This window comes from Microtus pennsylvanicus, chromosome 2, assembly GCF_037038515.1.
Source record: "Microtus pennsylvanicus isolate mMicPen1 chromosome 2, mMicPen1.hap1, whole genome shotgun sequence".
NCBI classification, from domain to species: Eukaryota; Metazoa; Chordata; class Mammalia; order Rodentia; family Cricetidae; genus Microtus; species Microtus pennsylvanicus.
In genome coordinates this window covers 127798029-127823967 of record NC_134580.1, presented here as the reverse complement: position 1 = coordinate 127823967, position 25939 = coordinate 127798029, and the positions used below count along the sequence as shown (strand labels likewise).

Genomic DNA, 25939 nt, shown 5'->3' with positions numbered 1-25939 from the left:
AGGCTCTATGCCTCAAGACTATCCAGAAAACCAATCCCTGCCCCGTGTCCCACCGAATCCTAGTGACTTAGACTGAGAACCTGCACCCTCTCACCTGTGATGCCCATAGGACTTCACCTAAGATAGCATTGCCCTTCTAAAGCAGCACGAGACAGCAGCTCTCGAGACCCTCTAAGAAACCCTGACCTTTGAGCCCCTGATGCAAGCCCTCTTCCCTCAGAGGATCTTCTGCCTCACGGGACCCTCACGGGACTCTCGGGCACCAGTTGCTATCAGATTACTTAGCAGTGAGTAGAGATGATCGGGCTTTGCCCCACCGCTTTCAATGGCCAACAGACGCAGTCAGTCAAGAGGAGCATGTGGGTGCAACTGTCCTACAGCCCCACTGCCTCTCAGAAACAGAGCCCCTGGAAGGTTAGACCACTGCGTGCTTATTTAAACTGTGGCATCTGTACCCCAGGATCCATCAAAGGTGCTTCCTTTCAAAGCCTCACCCATCTCCTGCAGCTGGAAAACAGTGTCCAGATGAGAGTCTCATGGACACAAAAAAGCAAAGCAGCCACCCTGTGTTCCCTTTGGAGGGTTTTACCTAATCTGGGACTGGGGTTACAATTCGGTAAAGGGTTTAGCATGAGTTTGGTCCCCATCACAAAAAACAAAACAAAAAACTGTGGCCATAGCTCAGGATGTGTAGTAGTACGAGCGGCGGGCTGAGTCCCCGCACCCAGCCGCCTGAACGGCTAGCTTTACCAGAAATAATTACACGGAAACTGTATTCTTTTTAACACTGCCTGACCCATTAGTTTCAGTTTCTTATTGGCTAGCTTTTACATATTGATCTAACCCATTTCTATTAATCTGTGTAGCCCACGAGCTGGCTTACCAGGAATGATCTTAACCTGCGTCTGTCTGGAGTGGGAGAACCATGGCGACTCCTTGACTCAGCTTCTTTCTCCCAGCATTCCATTCTGTTTACTCCGCCTACCTAAGGGTTGGCCTATCAAATGGGTCTAGGCAGTTTCTTTATTAATAAGAAATCACTCCCACATCATTTTCCCTTTTTCTGTTTAAACAAAAAAGAAAGGCTTTAACTTTAACATAATAAAATTACATATAGCAAAACAGTTATTAAGCAAGAATCACAGTTACAATATTTATATCTATTTTATCTTTTATCATAACAATGGAAAACTATAACTACCTATCCATTTTTCAACTCCATCAAAGACTCCAGAAGGATATAATATTACCTAAGTAAACAAGAAAATGACAGAGACATCTCGCTGCCTGTACAGTCACCCAAAGTTCCTCTGTACCATTGGGGCATCCATCTTCAGCCTTCAGGCCCATAGTATCCAGCAGACATTTCCATGAAGCAGGCAATTTCAAAGACAGTTCAGTCACTATCTGCTGTGTCCTGCAGAATGTCTCGCAGACTCTTTCATGAGTGATGAACCCCAAAAGACCGTCTCACCTTTAGGCAAGTTTAGCAGTCCTTTCTCTGCGGGTTCTCTGTGTCCATTTTATGCAACAGTCCAGGCAAGGGCAGTTTCTTGCCCAAATGGCCATCAAACTCCATAAGGATCCTCTTTGATGTCCATCTTTTTCTCAAAGTAGATTGGTGCCGCCAGGAGCAGACATGTCTCATTGTCATGAAAAGTCCTAAGTTATTAAAATATTTTAAATGCCATATTTTGTAGCCTTTGAGAGATATGAAGAATGCCTATCTGAAATATATCTCTATATATCTAGAAAATCTAAGTAACATGACTACAAACTTGACTATTATTTATGATTATCCATCAACAACCTATATTTTCTAATTATACATTACATTTTAAAAATGAACTACACAATTACACCTTATTTAAGATCAAAAATACATATACATATAACAAAATTGACTTTAAAATCCATACCAATGCAAATTATTCATACCTATATCATATCCCCCTTTAAATGTAAAAGAACATTTATAAACAATTTTTGGGAATATGGGCGCAGGTTTTTCTCTCCAAACTGCTTCCTGTTGAATGGGGGCATCGTTAATTAGGTCTTTCATGGTATAACCTGTGTGCTAGTTTCATCTCAGTTGGCAGTTGAGCAGAGCAATTTTCTGAAGATGTTCACAGCAACCCTTCAGGAGGACGTGGTCTATCATACCAAATCGGAATTGAAGAAATGAACAGGGTCTCATCCTCTGTGAAAACAAAAGAAGACTCTCTCCAAAGCATCATATCCTTAGACCCAAATTCTGAAATCATAATACCCTTATATCCATTCTGGTTTAGCTTGGCAGCCCATATAATGAAATGTCTCTCTGTACTTAGCTCCTTCACAGTCAAAAATTTTAAAGAAAACACAATGTACATAATCCAGACTCTCTGTGAATTTTCCATTTTTACATGGCTTATTTTACTTTATTTCTTTTAATCTCTTAACTATCTGTACTCTGTCTCTTTAAAGACTTTACCTTTCTTTTTAAACCATTAACTTTATTCTCTATATTCTTTTTCTTCTCTCTCTCAAGCCTACGTACATTCATCCAACAGTGTGACTCATTGAGGTCTGTTATGTCTGAATCTGTTTTATTGTGAATCTGTAATATTTTTACTATCCAGGAGCATTTCTTAAAATGTTAAGCAGTTCTTAAAAACTTAAGTTGCACCATGTACAGGTAATACAGTAATAAGGTACAGCCTGTTTCCTGCCCAGTCTAAACCTTAACTGCGCTGTTTTTATGGTAATTACGGTAGTTCCTACCTGAGACCAGCACAGTTCAGCATGGCGGAGCTGAGCAGCTCCTGCCTCAGAGCCATTTGGTGCCCCTGAGCCACACACAGTTCCAGGCACACAGCAGTCCACATTGCCATCAACCAAGCCGTAGAGCTTTATTCCAAATGCTCCATTCAAAAGCTCTGTCTCCCACAGGGGCCAGACAGAGATCGCAATGGCGGCACAGCCCAGAAAGCCGGCATTTTAAAACAGCCAGTTTTTTCCTGCTGCTGAGTCAGGACAATTTCTTTGCGGCGCACAACCCACAAACAGCATAAAGCTGTCTTAAATTCTCTCTCTCTCTCTCTCTCTCTCTCTCTCTCTCTCTCTCTCTCTCCTTTTTAAGCCCTCTCAGGTTTTACGTGGAGTTCATTAGCACGTTGGGTGCCACTCTGTAGTAGTACGAGCGGCGGGCTGAGTCCCCGCACCCAGCCGCCTGAACGGCTAGCTTTACCAGAAATAATTACACGGAAACTGTATTCTTTTCAACACTGCCTGACCCATTAGTTTCAGTTTCTTATTGGCTAGCTTTTACATATTGATCTAACCCATTTCTATTAATCTGTGTAGCCCACGAGCTGGCTTACCAGGAATGATCTTAACCTGCGTCTGTCTGGAGTGGGAGAACCATGGCGACTCCTTGACTCAGCTTCTTTCTCCCAGCATTCCATTCTGTTTACTCCGCCTACCTAAGGGTTGGCCTATCAAATGGGTCTAGGCAGTTTCTTTATTAATAAGAAATCACTCCCACATCAAGGATGGAACATTTGTTTCATACATGTGGCACCTGAGTGCCACCCCAAGCACTGGGTAAAGTGAGGTAATACAGCCCTGTCTGCCCACGAGGCCCAGGAGTGACATATCTGGCAGATGAGCCCTGCTTGCCAAGCCTGTCTCCACAGGCTCATCTGAGACAAATGTCTGCCTCTGCTGTGTGTGTGTGTGTGTGTGTGTGTGTGTGTGTGTGTGTGTGTGTGGTTAGGGCAGGGGCCGAGGGGTTCGGGGGGCTGCTGCAGAGTGAGAGAAGGAAACAACAGTCCTTTGGAGTAGTTCCAAATTGAGCCAAGAAGCCTGCAGCTGTGACATTTGTGCGGTCACTTGGGGCTGGAGGAGGCTTTCTTTGGGGGATTGGCTCTCCACAGGTAAGGGCCTGCCGTGTACTTCTGTGACTAGCTCTGCACCTAGCCTGAGTTCAAGCCATAGGCCTATGCATTTGGGGGAGGAGCAAGGCTAGGCCAGAAGAGAGATGGCCATCAGCTCTGTGGACCCAGAAGGCTCCCGCGTGAATAAATTTTAAGGAATCTCTCTTCTACCTTGGCGCTGACCTCAGCTGCTCTGGGCCCCAACTGTAAGGGAAGCTGAGCTCCCGCTGGACCAGGAAGGAACCATGGAGATGAGGGAAGGCTGCACTCCAGCATCCCTCCCCGATGCCATCAGAACAGCAGCCTAACCCTGATCTTAAGGCAAAGACCATTGCTGTGACGTGTCCAGCAAAGCCTAAGTGGGCCCCATACACCAGCACCAAGCAAACACAAACCCAGCTTTATTGGCAGCAAGGACTGGGAATTCCTGCCTGGTTCAAGCAGCAAGGGAGAGGGGTGGAGGAGGGATTGTGGGTCAGAAGGGGAGTGGTTCTCGCACAGGAATGTTGAGTTCAACAGCCATGTCTGGGGTGCACCTGGCAGGAAGCAGAAAAAGACTGTGAGGGGTCAACAGAGGCACCAGGATCAGGGACAGAGGGGGGAGACGTCATCCCCAAACTCAATCTACAGCCACCTGCACATGCACGCACACATGCACAGGGGCGGGGGTGCGTGTACACACACAGGTCAAAAGTGGGAAGAAAACTAAGTCGTCGAGGACTAATGTACCCCTAAAAAGGACCAAGATCAGAGGGGAGCAGAAACTCATGTCAATGTCACGTCCTCCTTGACTGTCCCCACTTACAACCCTGGGACAAGTTCTTCCAGGCTCATGGGGCTCACAGCAGTTCCACGCTCAGAGCTTGGTGTCTCCTAATGTCTTATCCCCCTCCCGGCTCTGTGGGGGCAGAGCCAAGGGTTACTCCAAGAGGAAGGAAGAAGTGAGATGGAAAATGTGTGACAGAGAAAGCCAACCAGCACGGGACTGTCCTCTAAGCCAAGCTGCCACCATCTTCATAGGCTTGGCTGTGCCCGATGCAGAACATCATCACAGCTCAATCTGTTGACTAATGGCATTCCCTCACAGAAGAAGGTAGCCGGGAGGGTCATGGAGCCCTTACCTGAGCTTCTAACTGCTCCTCCTAACCAGACATGTGGCTTCAGGGTCTCAGAGAGAGGCTAGAATTTATAGACTGAGAAAGAATAGTAGAAGGGGGGGGTCCACCCTCACAGTTAAGGGACGCCATCACCCATGCTGGAAGCACACACACTCCTGTCAGCGACCCTTGTGACCCAGACTCTGTAAATAAGACCAACAAACTCATCAGTTTCTCAGAAGGAACGATGGTAGAATCAAACTTTGGTTTGTCATTGAAACCTTAGGAGGCAGATGTTGCTTGACATCTCCTCCCAGAAAAAAAAAATTCTCTAAACATATGGTAACCCCAGCATTTGGGAGGCTTGAGCAGGAGAATCATATTCGAAGCCAACCTAAGTTACAAAGTGAGACTCAGTCTCAAAACACCAAGTAGGAGGTAGGCAGGGGTAGGACACAAAGAGATGCCTGGAAAGGGGGCTGGAGAGATGGCTCAGTGGTTAAGAGCATTGCCTGCTCTTCCAAAGGTCCTGAGTTCAATTCCCAGCAACCACATGGTGGCTCACAACCATCTGTAAAGAGGTCTGGTGCCCTCTTTCCGGCCTGCAGACATACACACAGACAGAATATTGTATACATAATAAATAAATAAAATAAATATTTAAAAAAAAAGAGAGAGGCCTGGGAAGAGATGGGAGACATAAGGGAAAATTATGTAATTTGCAAATGCTGGGCTCAAGAGGTCTAGCCTGTTCCCACTACCATCTGGCCCTACAATTGAGTCTAATCCCAGGTAAAGCAGGCCCTGAAGGTTAATTTTGGAAGGAAAGACACTCTCTTCTTGGGGCACAGAAGCCTTTCAAACAGGAAAGATATCCTTCTACCCTTGTCCCCCATATCCCTGGAACCAACCATCTGTGTCAGCTACATCAGAGATGGACAGAGAAAGCTGTGTCTAGGTTAGAGGCAGAGTGGAGGCACACCCAGGGTTCCTCCCCTCCATGCCGAGGCTCTTGCCATCTACCCGGATTGCCTTCCCTAGGAACGGGCCTGCCCAGCCAAGCATGGCAGCCTAGACTACATACTTGGGTCTCTGCAGTAGAATATCCTTAAAAACGACGTCTCGGGGATTCCAGATTTCTGCATACATTTTCTCCACCTCCGCAGTTAGTATGGGTATCTCCTTCTTCATCTTCTCAATTAGCTGAGGGAGACACAGAAAGGAAGTGTGAAGTCCGAGCCTGGGGAAAAGGGACAATACTCAAAAAGAAGGTGTCTGGGAAGATGGTATGGGCCTTGTCACTATGGCGTGCCGAGTTTAGGACCAGGAATGAAGGGACAGTGAAGAATGGAGGCAGGTGACAAAGAGGTGGGACACACAACGTGAGAAAAAGGGACTGGTGGAGATGGGGACCTCCACTTGAAAACTGATGGATACTCACTCGGAGAGGGCGGAGCCTCGTCCCCTAACTCTGATCGTGGCCCAGAGGGTAAAGGGAAGCAGCTAGTGTAGAGCAGGGGACATGTGAAGAAGCTAATGGGTCACGGCCTGCAATGGTGGCCAGCGAGGCAAGGTCCAGGCCAGCAGGGATCCCCTTTGAGAGGAACGCTGAGTAGCAGCAATGGTGCAGTCAAAGAAGAAGGCTAAACCAGAGCAGGGCCCCTCCTGAGGACCAGGTCTGTGTAAGCCAAGGCCCGCCTGCAGGTCCCGCGTGCATGCCATGGCCCTCCTGGTGCCCTCACCTCTCTGAACCAGACTGTGCACCTCTGCAGGCGCTGGCTATACTGCTTCTTCAGCATAAGTGCCTCCTCATAGGGTTGCTGGGTTTTCTGGGGACAAAGGCAGGAGCACATAGGTGACTGACAGGGACACCAGAGGCAGAGGACGGGGAAGCTAGGAGGGCCTGGAGACCCGCCACAGCACCCAGCTACTCACCACCATCAGAGACCTCAGGATTTTCTTCTTCTTCTCCTGAATCATGTCGGAGAAACCCCCCAGGACCATGTCACGCATCTCCTTAAGGTTGTCCAGCTCGTCCTGGGGGTGGCAAAAGGGGCTTGACCACCACTCGCACCTTCCACGCGGTATAGGTATGGGGCCAAGGGCTCCCTTACCTGCTGGCTGTCCTTTGCCTGCTGCACCTGGCGTATGCGATTGGCGATCTGGACCGACTTGACGGGATACTCGTGGTCCATGTAGGTGCTCAGGAAACTCACCTCCTCGTGGGCCTTTAGGATCTCAGCATGCAGCTTTTCAACCTCCCGCTTCAGGCCTAGGGAGGGACAGGACAGGGAAGGGAGGGGCAGATGTCTGGGCCTTCCTTTAGAGAGCTTCCCAGGAGACCTCGGAAATCCAGCTGTCTTTGGCCAGTGAACTGGGATCTGGGTTGAGGTGTGCCCACATGAGGTAGGAGGTGGTGGAAGCTGAAGCTGCTAGGGTCTCAGGCCCCAGAAAGGAGAAATGGAAAAGTACAAGGTCCTTAGACAGTCCAGCTTTGCTGACGGCTAAGTGGTCTCCACCAAGACTATCCCTGACTGGATCTCAGCATCCTCAGATACATGCCCCCAAGGAAGCAAGACCAGAGAGATAGGCGGACACTGATGTCCAAGACATGATCCTTAGCAGGAATAAGACAAAATCTAGCAGCCGCTATGGTTCACACCTATAATCCCAGCACCAGAGAGGCTAAGATGGGAGGACTGCTGAGAATTCAAGGCCAGCCTGGGCTACTAAGTGAGTTCCAAGTCAGCCTGAGCTATACAGAGTATCGTATAAAAAGTAAATGAATGAAAGATAACACTATCTTGCCTTCCTCCACGGAGGGGACCCCCAGTGTCGCAGACTGCCTGGCACAAGCCCCCGACACACACCTCCTCTCAGCATCTAGCCTCCCAGGGCGGGGCAAAAAAAAAAATCACAGATCCAGAGCAATGGAAGCCAGGCCTGGGTCCCAGCCATTGCCTCCCAGAGGGACCTTGACAGGCTCAGCCTGGATTCCAACTCCTAGCCACATAGCCTGCAGCAGGGGCTTCCTCTCCCCAGCTTCAGTCTCCTCCTTGGCAGGTACGGTGTGAGAAAAGTCCCTGCATCCCAGGAGGGCACAATGGGTGTGCAGCCACTGACACTCAACCACCCAGGCCTGGAAAACACTGAGCATGCTTCCCGCTTTGTAAGCTATTCGCTCTAGCCCGCAGCTGCGTGCTCCCCCTAGAAGGCAGCACGGGCCTGGTAAGGAGCTGCCCTCCCCCAGAAGCTCCTGGATGAGGCGGGGGCCAGGGGGTCACCCCTTACTCTTCGTTTTGTTCTCCTCCTTTTCCTTCCACTCCTGGAGCTCAGACCTCAGCTGCTCCACACGCTTCTTGTTTGAGTACTCCAAGATGTCGATGACATTCTACAGGAGGGGTGAGGTCAGCTGACCACCAGCCTCTGCTGGTTCTCCAGCTCACAGTGGGCTGTGGCCACAGCACACTTCCACAGCCCCACTCCCGCCTCTGACGAGAGGCCGGAGAGCCACTACCTCCCACTCCAATCCTCAATGGACTCCTTGCCATGGCTGAAAAGAGCCTGCACGATCTGGCCTGGGGTGAACTCATCTTTCCCCCATCCCTCCCTCACACCTTGCTGTGCAGTCACCCACAGCAACTGTAGCTCCTTGAGCTCCCCTTCGCTCCCTCTCACCCCATATCTGAGGCCCCTGTTTCCTCTGCCTGCAACACTCGTCTGTCCAATCTCACCACTTCACATCTCTGCAGACTTCAGCTCAAGTATGGCTTTCCCCAGGAAGTCTTTCTGATGCACCAATGTCTGAATCAGAGCTCCCCTTGGAGCTCCCCAAGTCTCCTCAACTCCAGTACAGCACAGACCAAATGCCAACTGCAAGTGCCTGCAACCCCATTTAGAGGGAAAGTTTTATGTGGGCACTCTCATGATAGCTGCTCCCCAAGGCCCATAGGTCTAAGGGGCTAGAGGGATGTTCAAACCCCAATACCCACAGGTGTGATGTTGTGGATGTATAAATCCCAGTACTGGAAGGATCCAAACAGGCAGATCCCGGAGACATGCTAGCCACTCAGCCTAGTCCGATATGCAAGCCTCAGGTTCCAGGGAGAGACCCCCGTCTCAATAAAGATGATGGACAGTGTCTAAGGAACACCACCACCTAGTGGCCTCCACATGCAAGGGTGTGCGTGTGTGCATGCGTGTGTGCGTGCATGCGTATGTGCGAGTGTGTGTCTGTGTGTGTGTGTGAACAAGAAGTTTGCTTCGGCTGAAGGGCAGTGTGGCTTTGGTCTCTGTTACAACTGGACTGTGTCTACCAAAACTTCTTAGGTGTAACTGCTTTTGGAGACAGGACCCTTAGGGAAGTAAATAAGAGTGACTGAGGTCACAAGGACAGGCCCTCATCAGAGAAGACCGGTGTGTCCCCACAAGACAGCAGCACTCTCTCCACACACACAGAGAAAAGGCTTAAGGACATGGTAAGAAGATGGCCATCTGCAAAATAGGAAGAAAAGGCTACAACAGAAGCCAGCCCTGCTGACCCCTGACCTTACTCCTATGGAAGCTCCCCACCCTAGTACCTTCCTTCCTACCTTACGCAGCCTGAGAGATTAATCCACCCCCAGCATCTGAACATTCCTCTGTATCTCACACACACCAGGTCAGCTCCGGGCCAACTGCAGTCATCCACTCTCTGACTGTTCTCCAGCCCAGACCTTCCGTCCCTGGGACCTTCCGCCCTCTCCCCAGCACCAGGAGGATGCTTCGCTGGCTCTCAGACCCTACAAGCCACCACTGGGTTTCCTAATAGCAGGGTGGGCTCCAGATAGTACAAAGTTACTCCTCCAGCAAGATAACAGCAGACTCAATCAACTGTACTCCCTAAAAAGAAAGAGAGCCGGGCAAGGACAGCACAGATCTGGGGTAAGACTGCCTGAGTTCAAATCCTCGCCCCGATTCTTGCTATCCGGATGACCTGGAGCAAATCCAGTCCCCTAGCCTTGTGCTTTCCATTTCTTTATCTAAAACTGAGGACAAGACTATGAGGGCAATAGCCTGAAACGAACAGTCTGTCGGGCTGCTGGGAGGTATATATGATCGCACATGGAGCATTTGGTGTCTCGCTGTTGACACTTTAATGGCAGTGGTGGTGGTAGTGGCAGCACCAAATAACTTTCGACTGCACAAATGCCAGGTGTGATAGCCACAACCTCCCTTTTGCGGTGGGTGTTACTGGGATCCACTCCACCAAGCTCCAAGATATAAGGTTAGCCCAGAGTCTCCCGGCTGGTAAGTGGGGGACGAAGGGAGGCACTGCATTTCTCAGACAGGGGTCGGGAGTAGCCAGCAGAGGGCGCGCCTGCACGAGAAGGAGGCTAGCAGAGGGGAGGAGGTGGCTCACCCCGAGAATGCCCTGCTGCTGCAGCATTGCGCGCACGTTCAGGGCCATGCTGTCCTCCATGTCCTGGATGGACTTGATCAGCTCCTGGTTGAGCTTGCTGAGGAAGCTCTCGTGGCTGTAGAGCTCCTGGAGTGAGGTCCGCTGATTTCGAAGCATCGACTGTGGATGTAGGGTAAGGGCAGGGAGAAAGCAGCTGTACACATGCCCTAACTTGGGCGGGGGTACACACTAAAGACCCTCCTGCTCTAGGCCTCTTGTAGTAAATGTTCCCAGGTGGTTCCCCCATCCCCTGCAGATCAGAGCACCTGGAAAAGGAGACACTGTTACCTTTTCACCCACTAAGCAACACACATACACACATACCCATTGTCACATCTCTGAAATGAGAAGTCGTCTTACAGTTGGTGGCTCATCACCATCTAGTTACCAAACATCAGTTGATAAGGATACGCCTTATTACTAAAGACCTCTTCAAATCCATGAAAACTAGAAAGAATGAACATGATAATGGCCCAGTTGGGTAAGAAGTCGGCAGAGATGACAGGCTAGGTTTGGACTAGATGCAGGGATGGGTGAAGTGAGAACACCCACATTTTCTTACTCTTTCTTATCATGCAGCGCCCCTGTGGAAAGTGAGTCTGAAGGGTAAGTGATTGCCCAAGGTTACACCCAGCGGTACATAACAGCAATAATGTTAGCAGTTAATAACAAATAATATTAACAACAACAACTGGCCCACGAGACACGAGGGCAGGCAAGTGCTGTGACCTGCTCTACACATGATACACAGAATCGGTTCATCCTCCAGCTCACAAGTGGGGACTTAGGGAGGTTAAATGGCACTGTCACACAGCCCGCCCGGAACTGAGAGTGTTGAGACTGGAAGCCAAACTTCCGAGTCTCAAAGTCTGTGTTTCCACTCTCCCACCTCAAGGAGTCAGTAGGTTTTGTGCTGCCAGGAGCCCAGTGCATGGTGGCACCAGCGTGTGAAGCCAACACAGGCTGACACAGGAGGACTACCTGGCAAAACATGAACTATATACAAGTTCAGACTCCATAGTTTACCCAAGGTCACACGCAGCAGAGCTGCTGTTCATGGCTGCTAACCACTCCACTTTTGCTCCCATATCCCCAGACCCCAAAATACAGAAGTGCCTTGAGTGTAGTTTTGTTTTTGCTTTTTAAAAGCCACTCTCAAATCCCTAAGAAGAGAGCTCAAATTGCTGGTGAACTGAAAATCTGGGGATACACATCGACACCCGCTACTCTCCCAGTGACTCTGAGAAATGGGAATTTATGATCTCTGCTCTCGAAATTTACTTGTCTAACCACAGATCTAATATGGGGTGGTGGTGTCTCCTGTAAGACCTTGACCTCAATATGTAATCACGCAAGTACAATCTCCACTCCGAACCTACTCCTTCTAGGACCCCATCCCACACAAGGGCCTTCCTTATGGTCTTGCTGGTCCTCCTTCCAGCAGCAAGTCACAATAGAAGAGCAGGCTGTGTCTATGCAATCACCAGAGCAAGGACAATGCATGGAGCTCTGCGGGTAGCCACTGGATAAACCAAGAGGGTGTCTCTTCTTCAGGGTGGGGGTTAATTCATTAGTCTGTTTCTCAAGTGAAGTTCAAGCTCTGCATTAGTACCCTATACAGAGCCGTGTCTCCAACACCTGGAACAGCGCCCTTCACCAGGCGTCTCTAACAAGCTGTAAACATGCCCTCCCCCGACTGTCGACCTCTACTCTTCACTCCCTGACCACTCCATCTAAAATGGCCTCCTGAACTTCTCCTGGGTCCCTTTAGCCTCCAACCGTAGTCTTGGCTTCCTCATACCTATATTGTCACTGTACCTGTTAGTGCCATTTTTGTCTTTGTTCTTAGAGACAGGTTCTTAGTCCAAGGCGGCCTTGCACTCACTCTGCAGGCTGGGCAGTTCTCCTGCCTCGGCCTCCCAAGTGCTGGGCTTACAGGCATGAACTACCATGTCCTCTGGCTTATTACTTCACTTTTATATGTATGTTTATAATCACCTGTCCCCAAGGCCAGAGTCCAGCCGTGGTGACTCTCCAAGCTCAGGACAGGGCCTGGTCCACAGCAGGTGTTCAACCAGGACCTACTGAGTGACTGACTGAATGAATGAATGTTTACAAAAGACACAGCATGAAGAACTGCTGAGGGGCACAGGTCACTGTCCATGTCCACACCCTGTATCACACAAAAACACACAAACTCTCCTACAGTGAGGATAAAAAGAACATCAGAAACAGACCTCCTACGAATGATCAGCCCATTGAAACCATCTGGCGAGAGGACGGCTGACAGGGAAACCATATATTTTTACTTTTATTTTTGACTCAGAGTCTCACAGTTTAACCCTCACTAGCCTGGAACTCACCATGTTCAAGGTCGCCCTCTGCTACATAGTGAGTTAAGGCAGGCTAGCAAGCTAGGTTTCATGAGACTAGTCTTTCAAAAAAAAAAAAAGCTTTAAAATATAATTCAAGTGATTACAGAAGCCATAAAACAATGTATAACAGAGGTGGCCATGGTAACGCACACCTGTAACCCAGCACTCTGGAGGCTGAGGCAGGAGGATTGTGAGTTCAAGGCCAGCCTGGGTTACCCAGCGAGACCTGGCCTGTGGGAAGGGGTGGATGAGTTAGCTAAGGGTAGCAGCTGACTTGAAAGTTTTTTTATAAGCCTTTCCAAGCACCGCCCCCAAATGGGCAGGGCTCAGCTTTTGGAGCCTGTCCTGGAACTAGCTCTTGTAGACCAGGCTGGCCTCGAACTCACAGAGATCCGCCTGCTGGGATTAAAGGCGTGTGCCACCATCGCCTGGCCTGATTACATTTCTAATACAGAGAACTGGTCTAATTCTTTCAGTCTAAGCTCAACATCCCAATCTTAACTGTTTGGGCCCCCACGCCACTGTTTTCTGGCTGTGTGACCTGGTACAAGCCATTTCTTTCCCCATCTACAAAATAAGAATAGTTAAGTGTGGCCATGGGCTTGCTGAGTGGAGGAAATTGACCGGTGTTGCTGCAGTCTGTGGAGCTGTGTCTCCTGCTCTGGGCCTCTCTTACCCGCATCAGCCGGAGCTTGGCCTGCATCTTCCCATGGTGCACTTGCTCCCTCCTCCGCGGCCCTCGCGGATTCTTTGCTTGGTTTGCCATCTCTCCAGAGCTCTGGGACTGCACTGCTGAGGACAGGTGGGAAAGGGGAGAGAGAGGATGAGAAAACACACAGGCTGGACCCAGGTCCCAGAGAGTGCCATCAGCTGAGCCCAGCCCCAGGCCTGCTCGTTCACAGATTTACCGCGTGTGTGACACAAAGGAAAGAAACTGCTGCCCACAAAGAAACCCCTACTCTGGGCTTTGTTATAGGAGGGACGAGCCCAGGAGAATGCAGTGACAGGGAGATGACAGAGGGATGGCCAAGGACAGGGCCCCTCCCCCACGAATTATAAATTTCACTTTCCTTCGAGGTTCAGTCTATTCCCTGGAAGGTGAATTTAATGGAAACATTGAGGTAAACCAGGCCAAGCCCACTGTCAACCAGAATGAAAATTGAGCCTACCACCAACATCATCCCCACCACAGTCAGACATGGTGGTGCACGCCTTTAACATTTGGGAGGCAAAGACAGGAGGATCTCTTGTGAGTTAGAAGCCAGCCAGGACTACATAGAGACACCCTATCTCAAAAAGCCAATAAAATAAAATAAAGAACCTACCCCCTCTGTGTTCTTCCAGCCCCAGACACAGAAAGGGGCAGCAAGTGGGGGACAGCGTGTCAGACAACCCCAAATCCCTGTTCTCCCCACTGGGCTGGTAGGAAGGACAGCTGAGCTGAGCAGGAAGGGCTTTCTAGCAGCTCTCTCACCCAGAAGGCCATGCGTTTCTGGCCCCTCAGTCCCCCTATAAGATGGGAATAGCCATGCCTGCCTCATAGGTGGGTCATGAAGGTTGGATGAGAAAGTCACTGTGCCCTAAGGTGTTTTACATAGTGCCTGTCACATCTTCAGGGCTGGCTGAACTATTATTTCTAGCGATCACAGCAGCTATGCAGAACTCCACCCAGCCATCTCTGCAACGCTGTGAGTGGCAGTCAGACAGAGCAAAGGCTCTGGGAGAGCAGATGCTAGGATCCCTGCTGGGGATACAACTTAGCTGGAGCAGTGCTGGCCCAGCATGCACAAAGCCCTGAATTTAATCCTTAGTACTGCATCAGCTGGGCATGGTGGCTCCAGCCTATATTCACAGCACTCTGGAGGTGGAGGCAGGGGGCTTGGGCTGCAGGGGAAAGGAGGGACGAAGAAGGTATGAAGTGGGCGCGGGGGGGGGGCACAACACTCTGCTTCCTATCAGACAATTCTGTACCAACGTGGAACCACCACCCGGCTGCTTGTCTCCAGCCTCGGTCTCCACCGACATCCTTATTCCACACGTAACTGTTCACTTGAGAACCATACTAAATGTTTAACCGATTAAGATTATGAATTCTGGGAAATTTTAATATTTAGTGCTAAGATGATAAGTTACTCTTATTACATATATGTTAACTACAGAATTTTTTTTAGATATTTGAGATAGGATCCCATGTAGTCTAGACCTAACTATGTAGTCATAAACAGCTTTCTCCTAATCCTCCTGCCTCTGCAGAAGGATTCACAGGCATGTGCTAAATTGAACTACTGGGACTTTAAAAGAACATAAGATTACCCACATGTAGAAGTCTGGTGTTAAGATATGCAGAATTAATCCTTTTTTTGTTTGTACCATGTTGGAATTTTTGGTATGTCCATGTGTGTTTGCGTGTTTGGGGACAGGTGTGTATATAAGTGCATGTGTGTGAGCACGCATGTGAAGGCAGGGGCTGACGTCAAATTACCTTTCTCATTAGCCCTCCACCTTATTATAATACGGTACAGCCTCTCACCTGAACCCAGAGCTCACCAATTCAGTCTAGCTAGCCAGCCACAGAGACAAGCAGATAGATCACTGGGGCCTGATCCCCAGGCTCAGGGAGAGAACCTCCTTCAGAGGAGTAGGTAGGGTGTGATGGAGAACACTCAGCACCTACTTCTGACTTCCTCATGTGCACACACATGTGCTTATACATTCGCACACATCATTTCAGAGTGCTTCATCTTCCTACAAACCACCAGCAACGGACATGACCCAGCTCTTCTTCACCAGCATTGGAGGCTGGATGACTTTTCGCAGGGGGATATGAAGAAACATCTGTCCACCCCACACAGGGCCCTGGTGACAAACCAGAGGAATGATCTCGCCCAGGTCTAGCTTAGGGGACCAGTAAGTTTACTGGAGCCACTTAGAGGAATGTGGACATGGGCTTACAGGAGTGTGGGTCACTCAAACCCACCCCAGCATGGGTGACACTTCACAAAAGCCGTATACCACAGCACATGCGTAGAAGTCAGGGGACGGCTTTCTGGAAGCCCTTCTCTCCTTCCACCACATACTCGGGTCATCAGGCTTCCTGGCCCAGTTTTGTTTATTTTGAGGAACTCCATTATAACTATTTTTCTTTCCTGGACCGAACTGTTGGTGCAACTTCTAAAAAATTCTACCCGCTATCCTAGGCCCCAGAGATTGCTCTCTTGCCTTTTTAAAAAAGTTGTATGGATTTGCATTTCATTTTCTTTCACTTTATGTTTTTACTTTTAGTTAGTTTTTATTCGTGTTTGTTATGTGTGTGTGTGTGTGTGTGTGTGTGCCTGATTGTCTGTCTGTGTATCACATGTGTCATGGAGGTCAGACGACAGTGGTCAGATCCCCTGGAACTGAAGTTATAAGTGGTTGTGAGTTGTCCACGTGGGTGTGGGAGCCAAAACCAGGCCCTCTGGAAGAGCAGCAAATGCTCTTAACCACTGAGCCATCTCTCCAGCCCCCTTCTCTTTGCTTTGTATTTTAAGACTGAGTCTGGCTAAGCTGCCCTGCCAAACCTTTAACAGGGACTACAGTCCTGCAGACTCTGCATAGTTAGGGTTACAGGCCAGTGCCACAAGGCCTAGCCAACTGACTGTTTCTAAATATACATACCATAGTTTTCATTTATTCCTAGAAGTTATTATATCTATATGTATATATATTTTTAAAAGAATAATAATTTTAAATAAAAATCAAAGAGATGCCTTGTAGTACAGCACAGCGGTTTTAGACCTGTGAGGCCAGGCCCGTCTTCACACGTGTGCTGCTGACGTGAACAAAGTGGTTTTAGACCTGTGAGGCCAGGCCCGTCTTCACACGTGTGCTGCTGACGTGAACAAAGTGGTTTTAGACCTGTGAGGCCAGGCCCGTCTTCACACGCGTGCTGCTGACGTGAACAAAGCGGTTTTAGACCTGTGAGGCCAGGCCCGTCTTCACACGCGTGCTGCTGACGTGAACAAAGCGGTTTTACACCTGTGAGGCCAGGCCCGTCTTCACACGCGTGCTGCTGACGTGAACTCAGGTCCTCACAGCTCATAGCAAACACTTCACTCACTCATCTCCCCAGCACCTCTTTAAACAGGAATGCTCCAAAATACCTATTCTTTAGACTGCCGTTGGTGTCCGAGGAAGGGGGTTTCTATGAGTGTAAAGGCCACCTTGTTCTACATACCGACATGGCCCTTGTCTCAAATACAGACATAATTCAAAGAGGTGCTGGAGGGGGATAGGACACAGTATGGCTTTTCTTGGGGAGGTGTCAACATTTGGACGGGACACCAAAAACAGACCGGACACATTATTCTCCCTGAGTCTAGTCACTGGAGCCAGTGTTTGCTGGGCTACCTGAAGGACTGTGAGTTAGGGATGGTACAACCATACACGGTATAGATGACTCACAGGCGGCTGCATCCCCAAAGCCCATCCAAGCAGGGGTGAAAATTCATGAAAACTGTGTTCCTGGAGCTCCCTGCTGGGAACAAGGAGCTCTGCCATAGCTCTCTGGGTTACTTCCTGGGCCCTGTAACTTTCCTTTACTTCCTGGGTCCTGTAACTTTCCTTTACTTCCTGGGTCCTGTAACTTTCCCTTACTTCCTGGGTCCTGTAACTTTCCTTTACTTCCTGGGCCCTGTAACTTTCTTTCCTTTACTTCCTGGGCCCTGTAACTTTCCTTTACTTCTCTATCCATGGATGGGGATGGTGCCTGTATTAGGTGGAAACAGCTACACAACAGAAGGGCTGCTTTTTACTGTTCAGGCTACCCTTGAACTTCCGATCTACTGCCCCAGCCTCCAGAGGCTGAAGGCTGTGTGCACCACCATGCCTAGCCCACACGATTCTTTTTCACAGTTTCTGAGTCAAGGCTTAGAAAGATGAAATACTCCTCCAAGTGAGTAAATAACATTGTCAAGACGCAAACCCACACCTGCCTGAGCCAAGACCTCAGAGTTTCCCTGGGAAGGTTAATGATGCTATGATAGACTCAATTCCCCACACGGCTTGTGCCCCTCCTGAACATAGAGCCAGACATTTCCCAGCTTCCCAAACTGTCGGACATGGTCACGTGATGAGAGTGGCAGTTGATGGAAGGAGTACAAATGGCATATGTTGTCACTTCAGGTCTGAGTCCTCTTGTTCTTGCTCTCTCTTCCCTCTCTGCCAGCAGAGGTCCTCAAGGGTTTACCAAACATTAGATCTATGAGGTTAAAAGAGCTTAGAGCCCTGAATCACTGTGTGGAACAGACCAGCTCCTCCCCGCACCGCTACAAACGCACAAATGCATTCCTGGGGAATGAACTTCCGCATCAGTATCTGAAGATTGAAGGCCATTTGTCACATCTGTTACAAATGTTAATACGAATGGTGTCAAGGGCCAAAAAGCAGCCACTTTAGCTTGTCCCCAACACCCACAATAGCTCCCAAGAGCCTCTGCCTACCTGGCTGCATTCTGCTCAGAGTCTTCATTTTGGTTTTGCTGTGGCTTTTGGCATGTCGGAGGGGAGGTAGGGGAGATGACTCCAGGCTCTTCTCTGACCACTGTTGGGGAACAGAATGCACCACACATAACACAGTTTCAGAGTCAGTGGGTTCACCTCCAGCTTGCCCTTTTCAGGTTACCTGTATCCCAGAGCAAGAGACCTGAGCACTAAGCCTCGATTCTCTTATCTGTAAAGTGAACTTAATCACACAGCCTACATCCTTGAGTTGAGTTTGAGAAGTTATTTGCAAGGCCTGCAGTGGTTCCGTGAGTGTTAGCCAGTGCTTTTGTTTTAGCGGGAAGCCAGGACTCACCAAGAACATGTAGGCCATGAGGTGCTAAGAACCTGAAGAAACAGAAGGCATGGAAAATACCCAAGACCCACCCTCTAGCGAAAGGAGCAGCAATGAGATGCGTGAGTGAGCAGCTTGATTGACACCCCACCCCCACCCCCACCCCCACCCCCACCCAGTGTTCGGATCCCGTAATGAGTGCCATTAAGTGAAGTTCAGAGGCTTGCTACAAGGGCGCTGCTGGGCTTCATATTCAGACCCAGACTCTGTCATGCTCACGACCATGGGAGTTGAGGGCAGGTGGAACACAGGATTACCCAGACTTCTACCCACATCAGGGTACCCTGCCTTTCCCAGACTCACCAGTACTTGCAACTTCTGCCCTGTGGAGTGACTCCTAGAGTGGATGTGTCTGGAAAGAGTCGGGGAAGGGAGGGAGGGAGTTCCATCATCCCCAGCCCAAGAGGGATCCTCTAAGCCCGCTTTACCAAGCACAGCAGCAAGCTGGAGCCTGGAGAGCGAAGGCTGCGGAATAAATCCACGCATGCGTGCTCCGCCACCCGCCAAGCTCTCTGCTTACTTCTGTGCCATTGGGGAAAAGAGAAGAGTCCTGATCCTCCAGGCACAGACAGTCTCCAGAAGCCAGGGAAGCCTCTGCCACCTCTGGTCTCAGAATGGATCCCAAGGAGACCAGACGCTTTCACTAACGTCTGGTCTCCAAGGAAACGCAACTACGGAGAGCTGAGCGAGACTAACCTCGCCAGACAAAAATACCGCGGCGGCGGCACTTCCCAACCTGGTTCTTTCCCTTTTCGTCCTCCATCAACATCAAACTTTCATCAAACTTGCTTCCTCTTCCTCACTACTTTGCTTCCTATTTCATCAAGAATATCGAGGAGATTTGGAAGCATAACATTCCTGCTCCCAAACACACACACACACACACACACGCACGCACGCACGCACGCACACACACACACACACACACACACACACACACACAGAGAGAGAGAGAGAGAGAGAGAGAGAGAGAGAGAGAGAGAGAGAGAGAGAGAGAGAGAGAGAGAGAGAGACTTCTAGACTTCTGCATCCATGGGTCAATTGCCACCCAAGACCAGTTCTAACACTTCCTCTCCAAATCTCATATGCTCCCATTTTCTCAGAGATAATCAAGCCAGCCCACTTTCCAGCGTGGGCGGGGAAGAGTTCATGAGCTATTGACAGACAGTTGATGGCTAGGGGAGTGAGAGTCAGTTTTCTTTAAGGGTAGCCCCTGGTAGGCCACCTGACCCACACCTGTTTGTGCAGATAGCACACACTGAACTCAGTGGGTTGTGAAGGAAGAAAGAGGAGGAGGACATGAAGTTGGGAGGGGGGATGGAGGTGGATGAGGAGGAGTTGAAGGGGATACTGGGGAGTGCAGATGATCTCAGTACATTGCAGTACATTGTATGCAGGTGTGAAACTATCTAAGGATAAATTGGGGGAAACTGGGCTTTTTTTTGGGGGGGGAGGCTTGGGTTTTCAAGATACGGTTTTTCCATCCATCGCCAGATGAAAGTTCGGTCTAGAGACAGAGACCCACACTGGAACACTGGATAGAGCTCCCAAGGTCCCAAGGAGGAGCAGAAGGAGGGAGAACATGAGCAAAGAAGCCGGGACCACGAGGGGTGCACCCACCCACTGAGACAATGGAGCTGATCTACTGGGAGCTCACCAAGGCCAGCTGGACTGTTACCAAAAAAAAGCATGGGATAAAACCGGACTCTCTGAACATGACGAACAAGGAGGGCTGATGAGACGCCAAGGACAATGGCACGCGGTTTTGATCCAACGCAATGTGCTGGCTTGGTGGGAGCCTAGCCAGTTTGGATGTTCACCTTCCTAGATATGGACGGAGGGGGGAGGACCTAGGACTTACCACAGGGCAGGGAACCCTGACTGCTCTTTGAATTGGAGAGGGAGGGGGAGAAAAGTGGGGGGAAGGGGAGAGGGGTGGGAGGAGGGGGAGAAGAATGGGAGGAGGGGGAGGGAAATGGGAGGCTGGGAGGAGGTGGAAATTTGTTTTTTTTTTCTTGCTTTTCTTTATTCTCCTTTTATCAATAAAAAAAAGTATAAAAAAAAGATACGGTTTTTCTGTGTGGCTTTGGTTGGCCTGGAACTAACAGAGATCCTCTTGCCTCTGCCTCCCAAGTATTGGACTAAAGGCAAGTGCCACCATGCCCAACTGACCTAGGCTTTCCCTGTATGTCTCAGTCCCCTCCCTTTATGTCTCAGTCCCCTCCTGCATTTCCCCTACATTTCTTCCCTCTCCTTTGAAGCCTTCCCACTGCATAGTCAACAGATCTGCATTTCTTCTGTGCAAAAAGTGACCACTTCCCCACTGTCCCTCCTCCCACTTTGGGATCACCCCAGAGAGGTCTGCCTGCAGCTTTCCCCTTCTTCTCCCACTTCAGTAAGACTCTCACTCTACCTCTTCCCCAAGACTGCCCTTATCAGCCTCCCCTTTACTAAACCCCTTAGTCACTTCTCGCCATCATTTGATCCATCCGGCTTTCTTCCAGCACAGGACACAGCAAATCTCCTCCTGCCTTGAAGCATTTACTAAAGTCATTGGCAAGGAAGCTACTTTGTTGTTGTTGTTGTTATGTTTTGTTTTTTGGAGACAGGGTATATTGGTTATTCTGGAACTCTCTCTGTAGACCAGGCTGGCCTCAAATTCACAGAGAGCCTCCTACCTCTGTTTCCCGAGTGCTGGGATTAAAGGTTTGTACCATCACTGCCTGGACTTAAGGAAGCTATTCTTTCGAACAGCTTTCTGCTTCCTTCTCAGTCTCCTTCGTTGGCTCTTCTTCTTCTGTCTGTCATTATTAGGGTGCCTTCTTCTTCTGTCTGTCATCATTGGGGTGTCCTAAGGCTCTGGTCAGGCCCTCACCTTCTCTGTATCCACTCTTACTCATTAGCTCTCTCTATGCCTTGTCTCTCTGCTGCAGGGCAATCAAGGCAGCATTGCGAGGCAGCAGGTCCTCCTGTGAGGAAGGAGAGAGATGAGGCAAATTGCTCCGTTTGTTTTTTCCCTTTTGTTCAGTCCAGGATAACCCACCCCATGGGATGGTGCCGCCTACATTTAGGGCTCTCTTCCCACTTCAATTAACCTAATGTAGGAAATCCTCACAGAAGTCTGTTTCCATGGTAATTCTAAATCCCATCAAGCTAGCAATCAAGGTTAACCTTCAGCCTCCTGGCTTTCTCTCCAGCCCAGGCCTCCCCACGGAATTTCAGCTGCATGTACCCAACTGCCAGGTTAATGTCACGGCTTGGGTGTCTAAAAGGCACCTGTCTGTAACCTGTGCTCTCCCCAGGAACATTTTTTCCTGAGCTCTGCATCTTCTTTCTCGAAGACATCCTTGGCTTCTCTCTTATCTCTTGTGGGATATTTTGAACCCTCTCTGACATTGACCTTGAATCAGGGGGTGGAGTTAGTGATTAGCAACCCAGAACTAACCGCAGACTTTTTGATGGACCCAGATTAGGATAGAGAGACACAGGAAGGAATAGAGAGGGGCTTAGAAATATTTGAGGGCCTTTTTGATCTGGGAATCATGGAGAGGCAGGGTCAGCTCATCATTTCTCCATCACTCTGTGGATCTATCAGATTTGTACCCCAAAATCTGACTCCCAAGTTTTATTTAATAATAGAACAATGAAAGTAATCACTTCTCTTATCCCACAGCAAACCCATCAGCAAAACCTGGAATGGTGGCTCACATCTATAATCCCAACACTCAGGATGTAGAGGCAGAATTCACAGTTCAAGGACATCTTTGACTACATAGAATTTGAAGCCAGCCTGAACTTCATGACACTCTGTCTCAAAGACAAAACAAACAAACAAAAAAAAAGCAAGAGATCATGTCTGAAGTACCTTCAAAAGACATCTAAACTGGGTCACCTAACACTCAAACCATACACATATATCCACACATATTCAAGACCCTGAACTATAGTGCCAACCCCCACCTTTGCCCTACTTCAGTTCTCTACACACACTAGGCTTGCTAAATAGAGCATATCGTTAAGACAACTATATTAGGGCTCTCTAACAGAATTTATAGGATATATATAATATGGGGATTCACTAGAATCACTTAGAGGCTATGGTCCAACTGATCCAAAAATGCAATAAAGGTTGACTATGAATCTAGAAGTTGCTGAGTCCATGGGCTGGATGTCTCAGCTGGTCTTCAGCAGACACTGGAATCCCAAAGAAGTAGGCTCTAATGTCAGCAAGGCCAGAGCAAGCAGGCAAAGAGCAAAAGCTTCCTTCTTCCATGTCTTTATATAGGCTGCCAATAGAAGATGTGGCCTAGATTAAGGGAGGGATCGTCCTACTTCAAATTAAGAAAAAAAAAAAAACACAAAACAAAAACAAAAAAAAAACTCTCATTGGTATGCCCTCTATTTTTTAAATTTTAGTTAATTTCAGATGTGGTCAAGTTGACAACCAAAATGAGCCATCATAAGAACATTGCCATTTAAAAACAACTGAGAAAGCAAATGACTTTAAAATCTCCAAAACTTCAATAGCAGGATGTTAATATAGAACTACGGCAAAGCTCCTTTTTCTGCCCTCTAAAAACCACAGGTGCTAACAGGGCATGGTGGCACTCACCTGTAACCCCAGCACTCTGTAGATGGCAGGAGGATCAAGAAGTTCAAGGGCATCATCTACAGAGCCAAGCTACATGACCACATAAGACTCTAGTCTCTAAAATAAATTAATTAAAAGAAAGAAAAAATAAAAGAAAGCTGATGCAGGGAACAAGAGAGATGGCTCCATGCCTCTTGGAAAAGACCTGGGTTTGATTCCCATCATCCACATAGTGGGTGGCTAATTACAGTCTGTAACTCCAGAGGATCCTATACCCTCTTCTGATCCCTAGAAGTACTAGGTATGTACATGTAAAATATACACAATGAGACAAAACACCTATATACATGAAAATAAATGTCTTTAAAAAGGAAAGTCAATGCAAGAGAATGGAGTTTCAGGCCAGCCTCAAAAAATGAAAATAGCCCAGCAGTGGTGGCACATGCCTTTAATCCCAGCACTTGGGGGGGGGGGGGCAGAGACAAAAGGATCTATGAGTTCAAGGCCAGCCCATTCTATAGATCAAGTTCCGGGACAGCCAAAGCTACACAGAGAAACCCCTGTCTTGAAAAAAAAAATCAAAATAAATAGCCACGCATGGTGAATATGCCCATAATCCCAGAACATGGAAAGAGGATAGAAGTTCATTGCCCTATATAGTGAATTTGAGGTCACCCTGGTTTTCATGGATTCTGTATCAGAAAAAGTCCGAAAGTAATTAATACATTTTAAAAAGCATTGCAGAGAGCTGGGGTGTAGCTGCCCTGGTTTCAACCCCTAGCATCACAGAACTGAAAAAACAAAACAAAAGACTACAGACATTTCTGTATTGTGGGGAGCAGAGGGAGCCCCAAATGAACATGTGTTGACATGAGCACAGTGAGGTCTAGGACCCTATGCCTCAGACCAGTGAAGGCAAAGCCTTCCCCAGGGTAAGGCTTGTGGGAGTGGCGACCCCTCATGCTGGCCTCAGGCAGACACACACACACACACACACACACACACACACACACACACAGAGAGAGAGAGAGAGAGAGAGAGAGAGAGAGAGAGAGAGAGAGAGAGAGAGAGAGAGAGAGATTAGCCGCCCCTCCTCTGCTGCTCTGCACAGTAAACACACTGAGTTTCCCTTCCTTCGATCTGAGCAGGTCCTACTTACCTGATCCCAGCTTTACTTTTCTTAGTTTTTAGTTTGTTTTTTGAGACAGGGTTTCTCTGTGTAGCCCTGACTGCTCTTGAACTCAATCTGTAAACCAAGCTTGCCTCTAACTCAGAGATCCCTCTGCCTCTGCCTCCTGAGTGCTGGGATTAAAGATCTAAATCACCACACCACCTGGGGATCCCAGTTTTTCTCTTGGTGGGTGGTTAAACTCAATTGCCAATTTAATGAGCTCTAGGGTAATTGAGACTGGCCTCTGGGTGTGTCTGTAGGGAATTACTTTGTTGATTAGGTAATTGAGGAAAGCCCACCCAGGGTGAGCAGCACCATTCCCTGGCTGGTCCTCAACTGTTCAACAAGAGACAGCTGAACAAAAGAATGCTCCTCTATCTTCTGTCTGAAGGAAGACGCCCTGTGATAGGCTGCTCCAAGATCCTGCTACTTCCCCACTATAAAGGGCTGTATCCTGAACTATAAAAACTCCTTGCAGAATACAGTCCTGGAGCTGGAAAGATGGCTCAGTGATCAAGAGGATGGCTGTTCTTCCAGAGGACCGGGGATTGATTTCCAGCACCCATATGGTGGCTCACAACCATCTCCATAACTACAGTTCCAGGGGATCTGTTGCCCACTTCTTGCCTCCGTGACCACCTGTATACATGTAGTGCACATAAATTACACATAAAATAACTTTAAACTTTTTTAGCCAGGTGGTGGTGTCACATGCCTTTATGTCGCATGCCTTTAATCCCAGCACTCAGGAGGCAGAGATGGCTAATCTCCGAGTTCAGGGCCAGCCTGATCTACAACGTGAGTTCGAGGATGGCCAAGACTACACAGAGAAACCCGATCTCGAAAAGAAAACAAGCAAAAAAAAAAAAAAAGAAAGAAAGAAAGAAAGAAAGAAAACAAACGACACATGAGGTTACAGCATTGGTTTTATAGAGGATGAGCTATGTGATAAAGCCTGGAGTGTGCTTATTACACTATGGAGCACTTAAAAAACTTTACATATGGTTACTGCCCACATGAGCAGGGTTTGTGCGTGGTTTTTAATTGTTTCTTATTGCGCATGTGCCGACTCACATGGCATACTAAGTCAGGAGGCAAGTTTGTACTTATTTCTTTGCCTGCAAGTAGGTTCCAGGGACCCAACGCCGATCTCCAGGCTTGCGCTTTTGCAACACTGCAGCCTAGTAAGCAACCTGGGTTGTTTCCTTTCCATTCTTAGCGTGTCTTTGTGTGCGCGCTTGTCGTAACACCCCTGGGAGGCGAGGCAGCTTCAGGGGAGTCAGTGCTTTCCTCCCACCACATAGGTCCCAGGGATGGAACCCAGAGCAGGCATGGCAGCGAAGGTCTTGACCCATCCATCTACCAGGCCTTCTCATCCTCTTGTTTTGTGACAAGGTCTGGCTGTGTTTCCCTTGTTAAGACTGGCCCAGCCCTCCCTAGGTAGATCTAGCCGAACTTGCCTCTACCTCTCAAT

At 48.7% G+C, this 25939-nt stretch overlaps 1 protein-coding gene across 9 annotated transcripts; it reads right to left on the bottom strand.

Moving 5' to 3' along the window:
• Window positions 1-4308: 4308 nt before the first annotated feature.
• On the bottom strand, window positions 4309-19216 carry C2H20orf96 (chromosome 2 C20orf96 homolog). 9 transcript variants are annotated; one of them, XR_012909725.1, is made up of 11 exons: window positions 19007-19216; window positions 18310-18409; window positions 13506-13621; window positions 10416-10574; window positions 8306-8405; window positions 7129-7286; window positions 6950-7051; window positions 6757-6843; window positions 6456-6608; window positions 6099-6217; window positions 4436-4453 (listed from the first exon to the last, which is right to left on the bottom strand). XR_012909725.1 is itself a non-coding variant. In XM_075962509.1 (10 exons), exons 1-10 carry the CDS (start codon window positions 19187-19189, stop codon window positions 4791-4793), a joined length of 1149 nt encoding a protein of 382 aa, XP_075818624.1. In that variant the 5' UTR covers window positions 19190-19216; the 3' UTR covers window positions 4309-4790. The 9 variants fall into 9 exon arrangements, 6 of the variants coding, with proteins under 6 accessions (XP_075818624.1, XP_075818622.1, XP_075818623.1 ...); XR_012909724.1 differs by lacking the exon at window positions 6456-6608 and having other exon boundaries at window positions 4309-4453; window positions 5039-6217; XM_075962509.1 differs by lacking the exon at window positions 6456-6608 and having other exon boundaries at window positions 4309-4815.
• Window positions 19217-25939: the final 6723 nt, after the last annotated feature.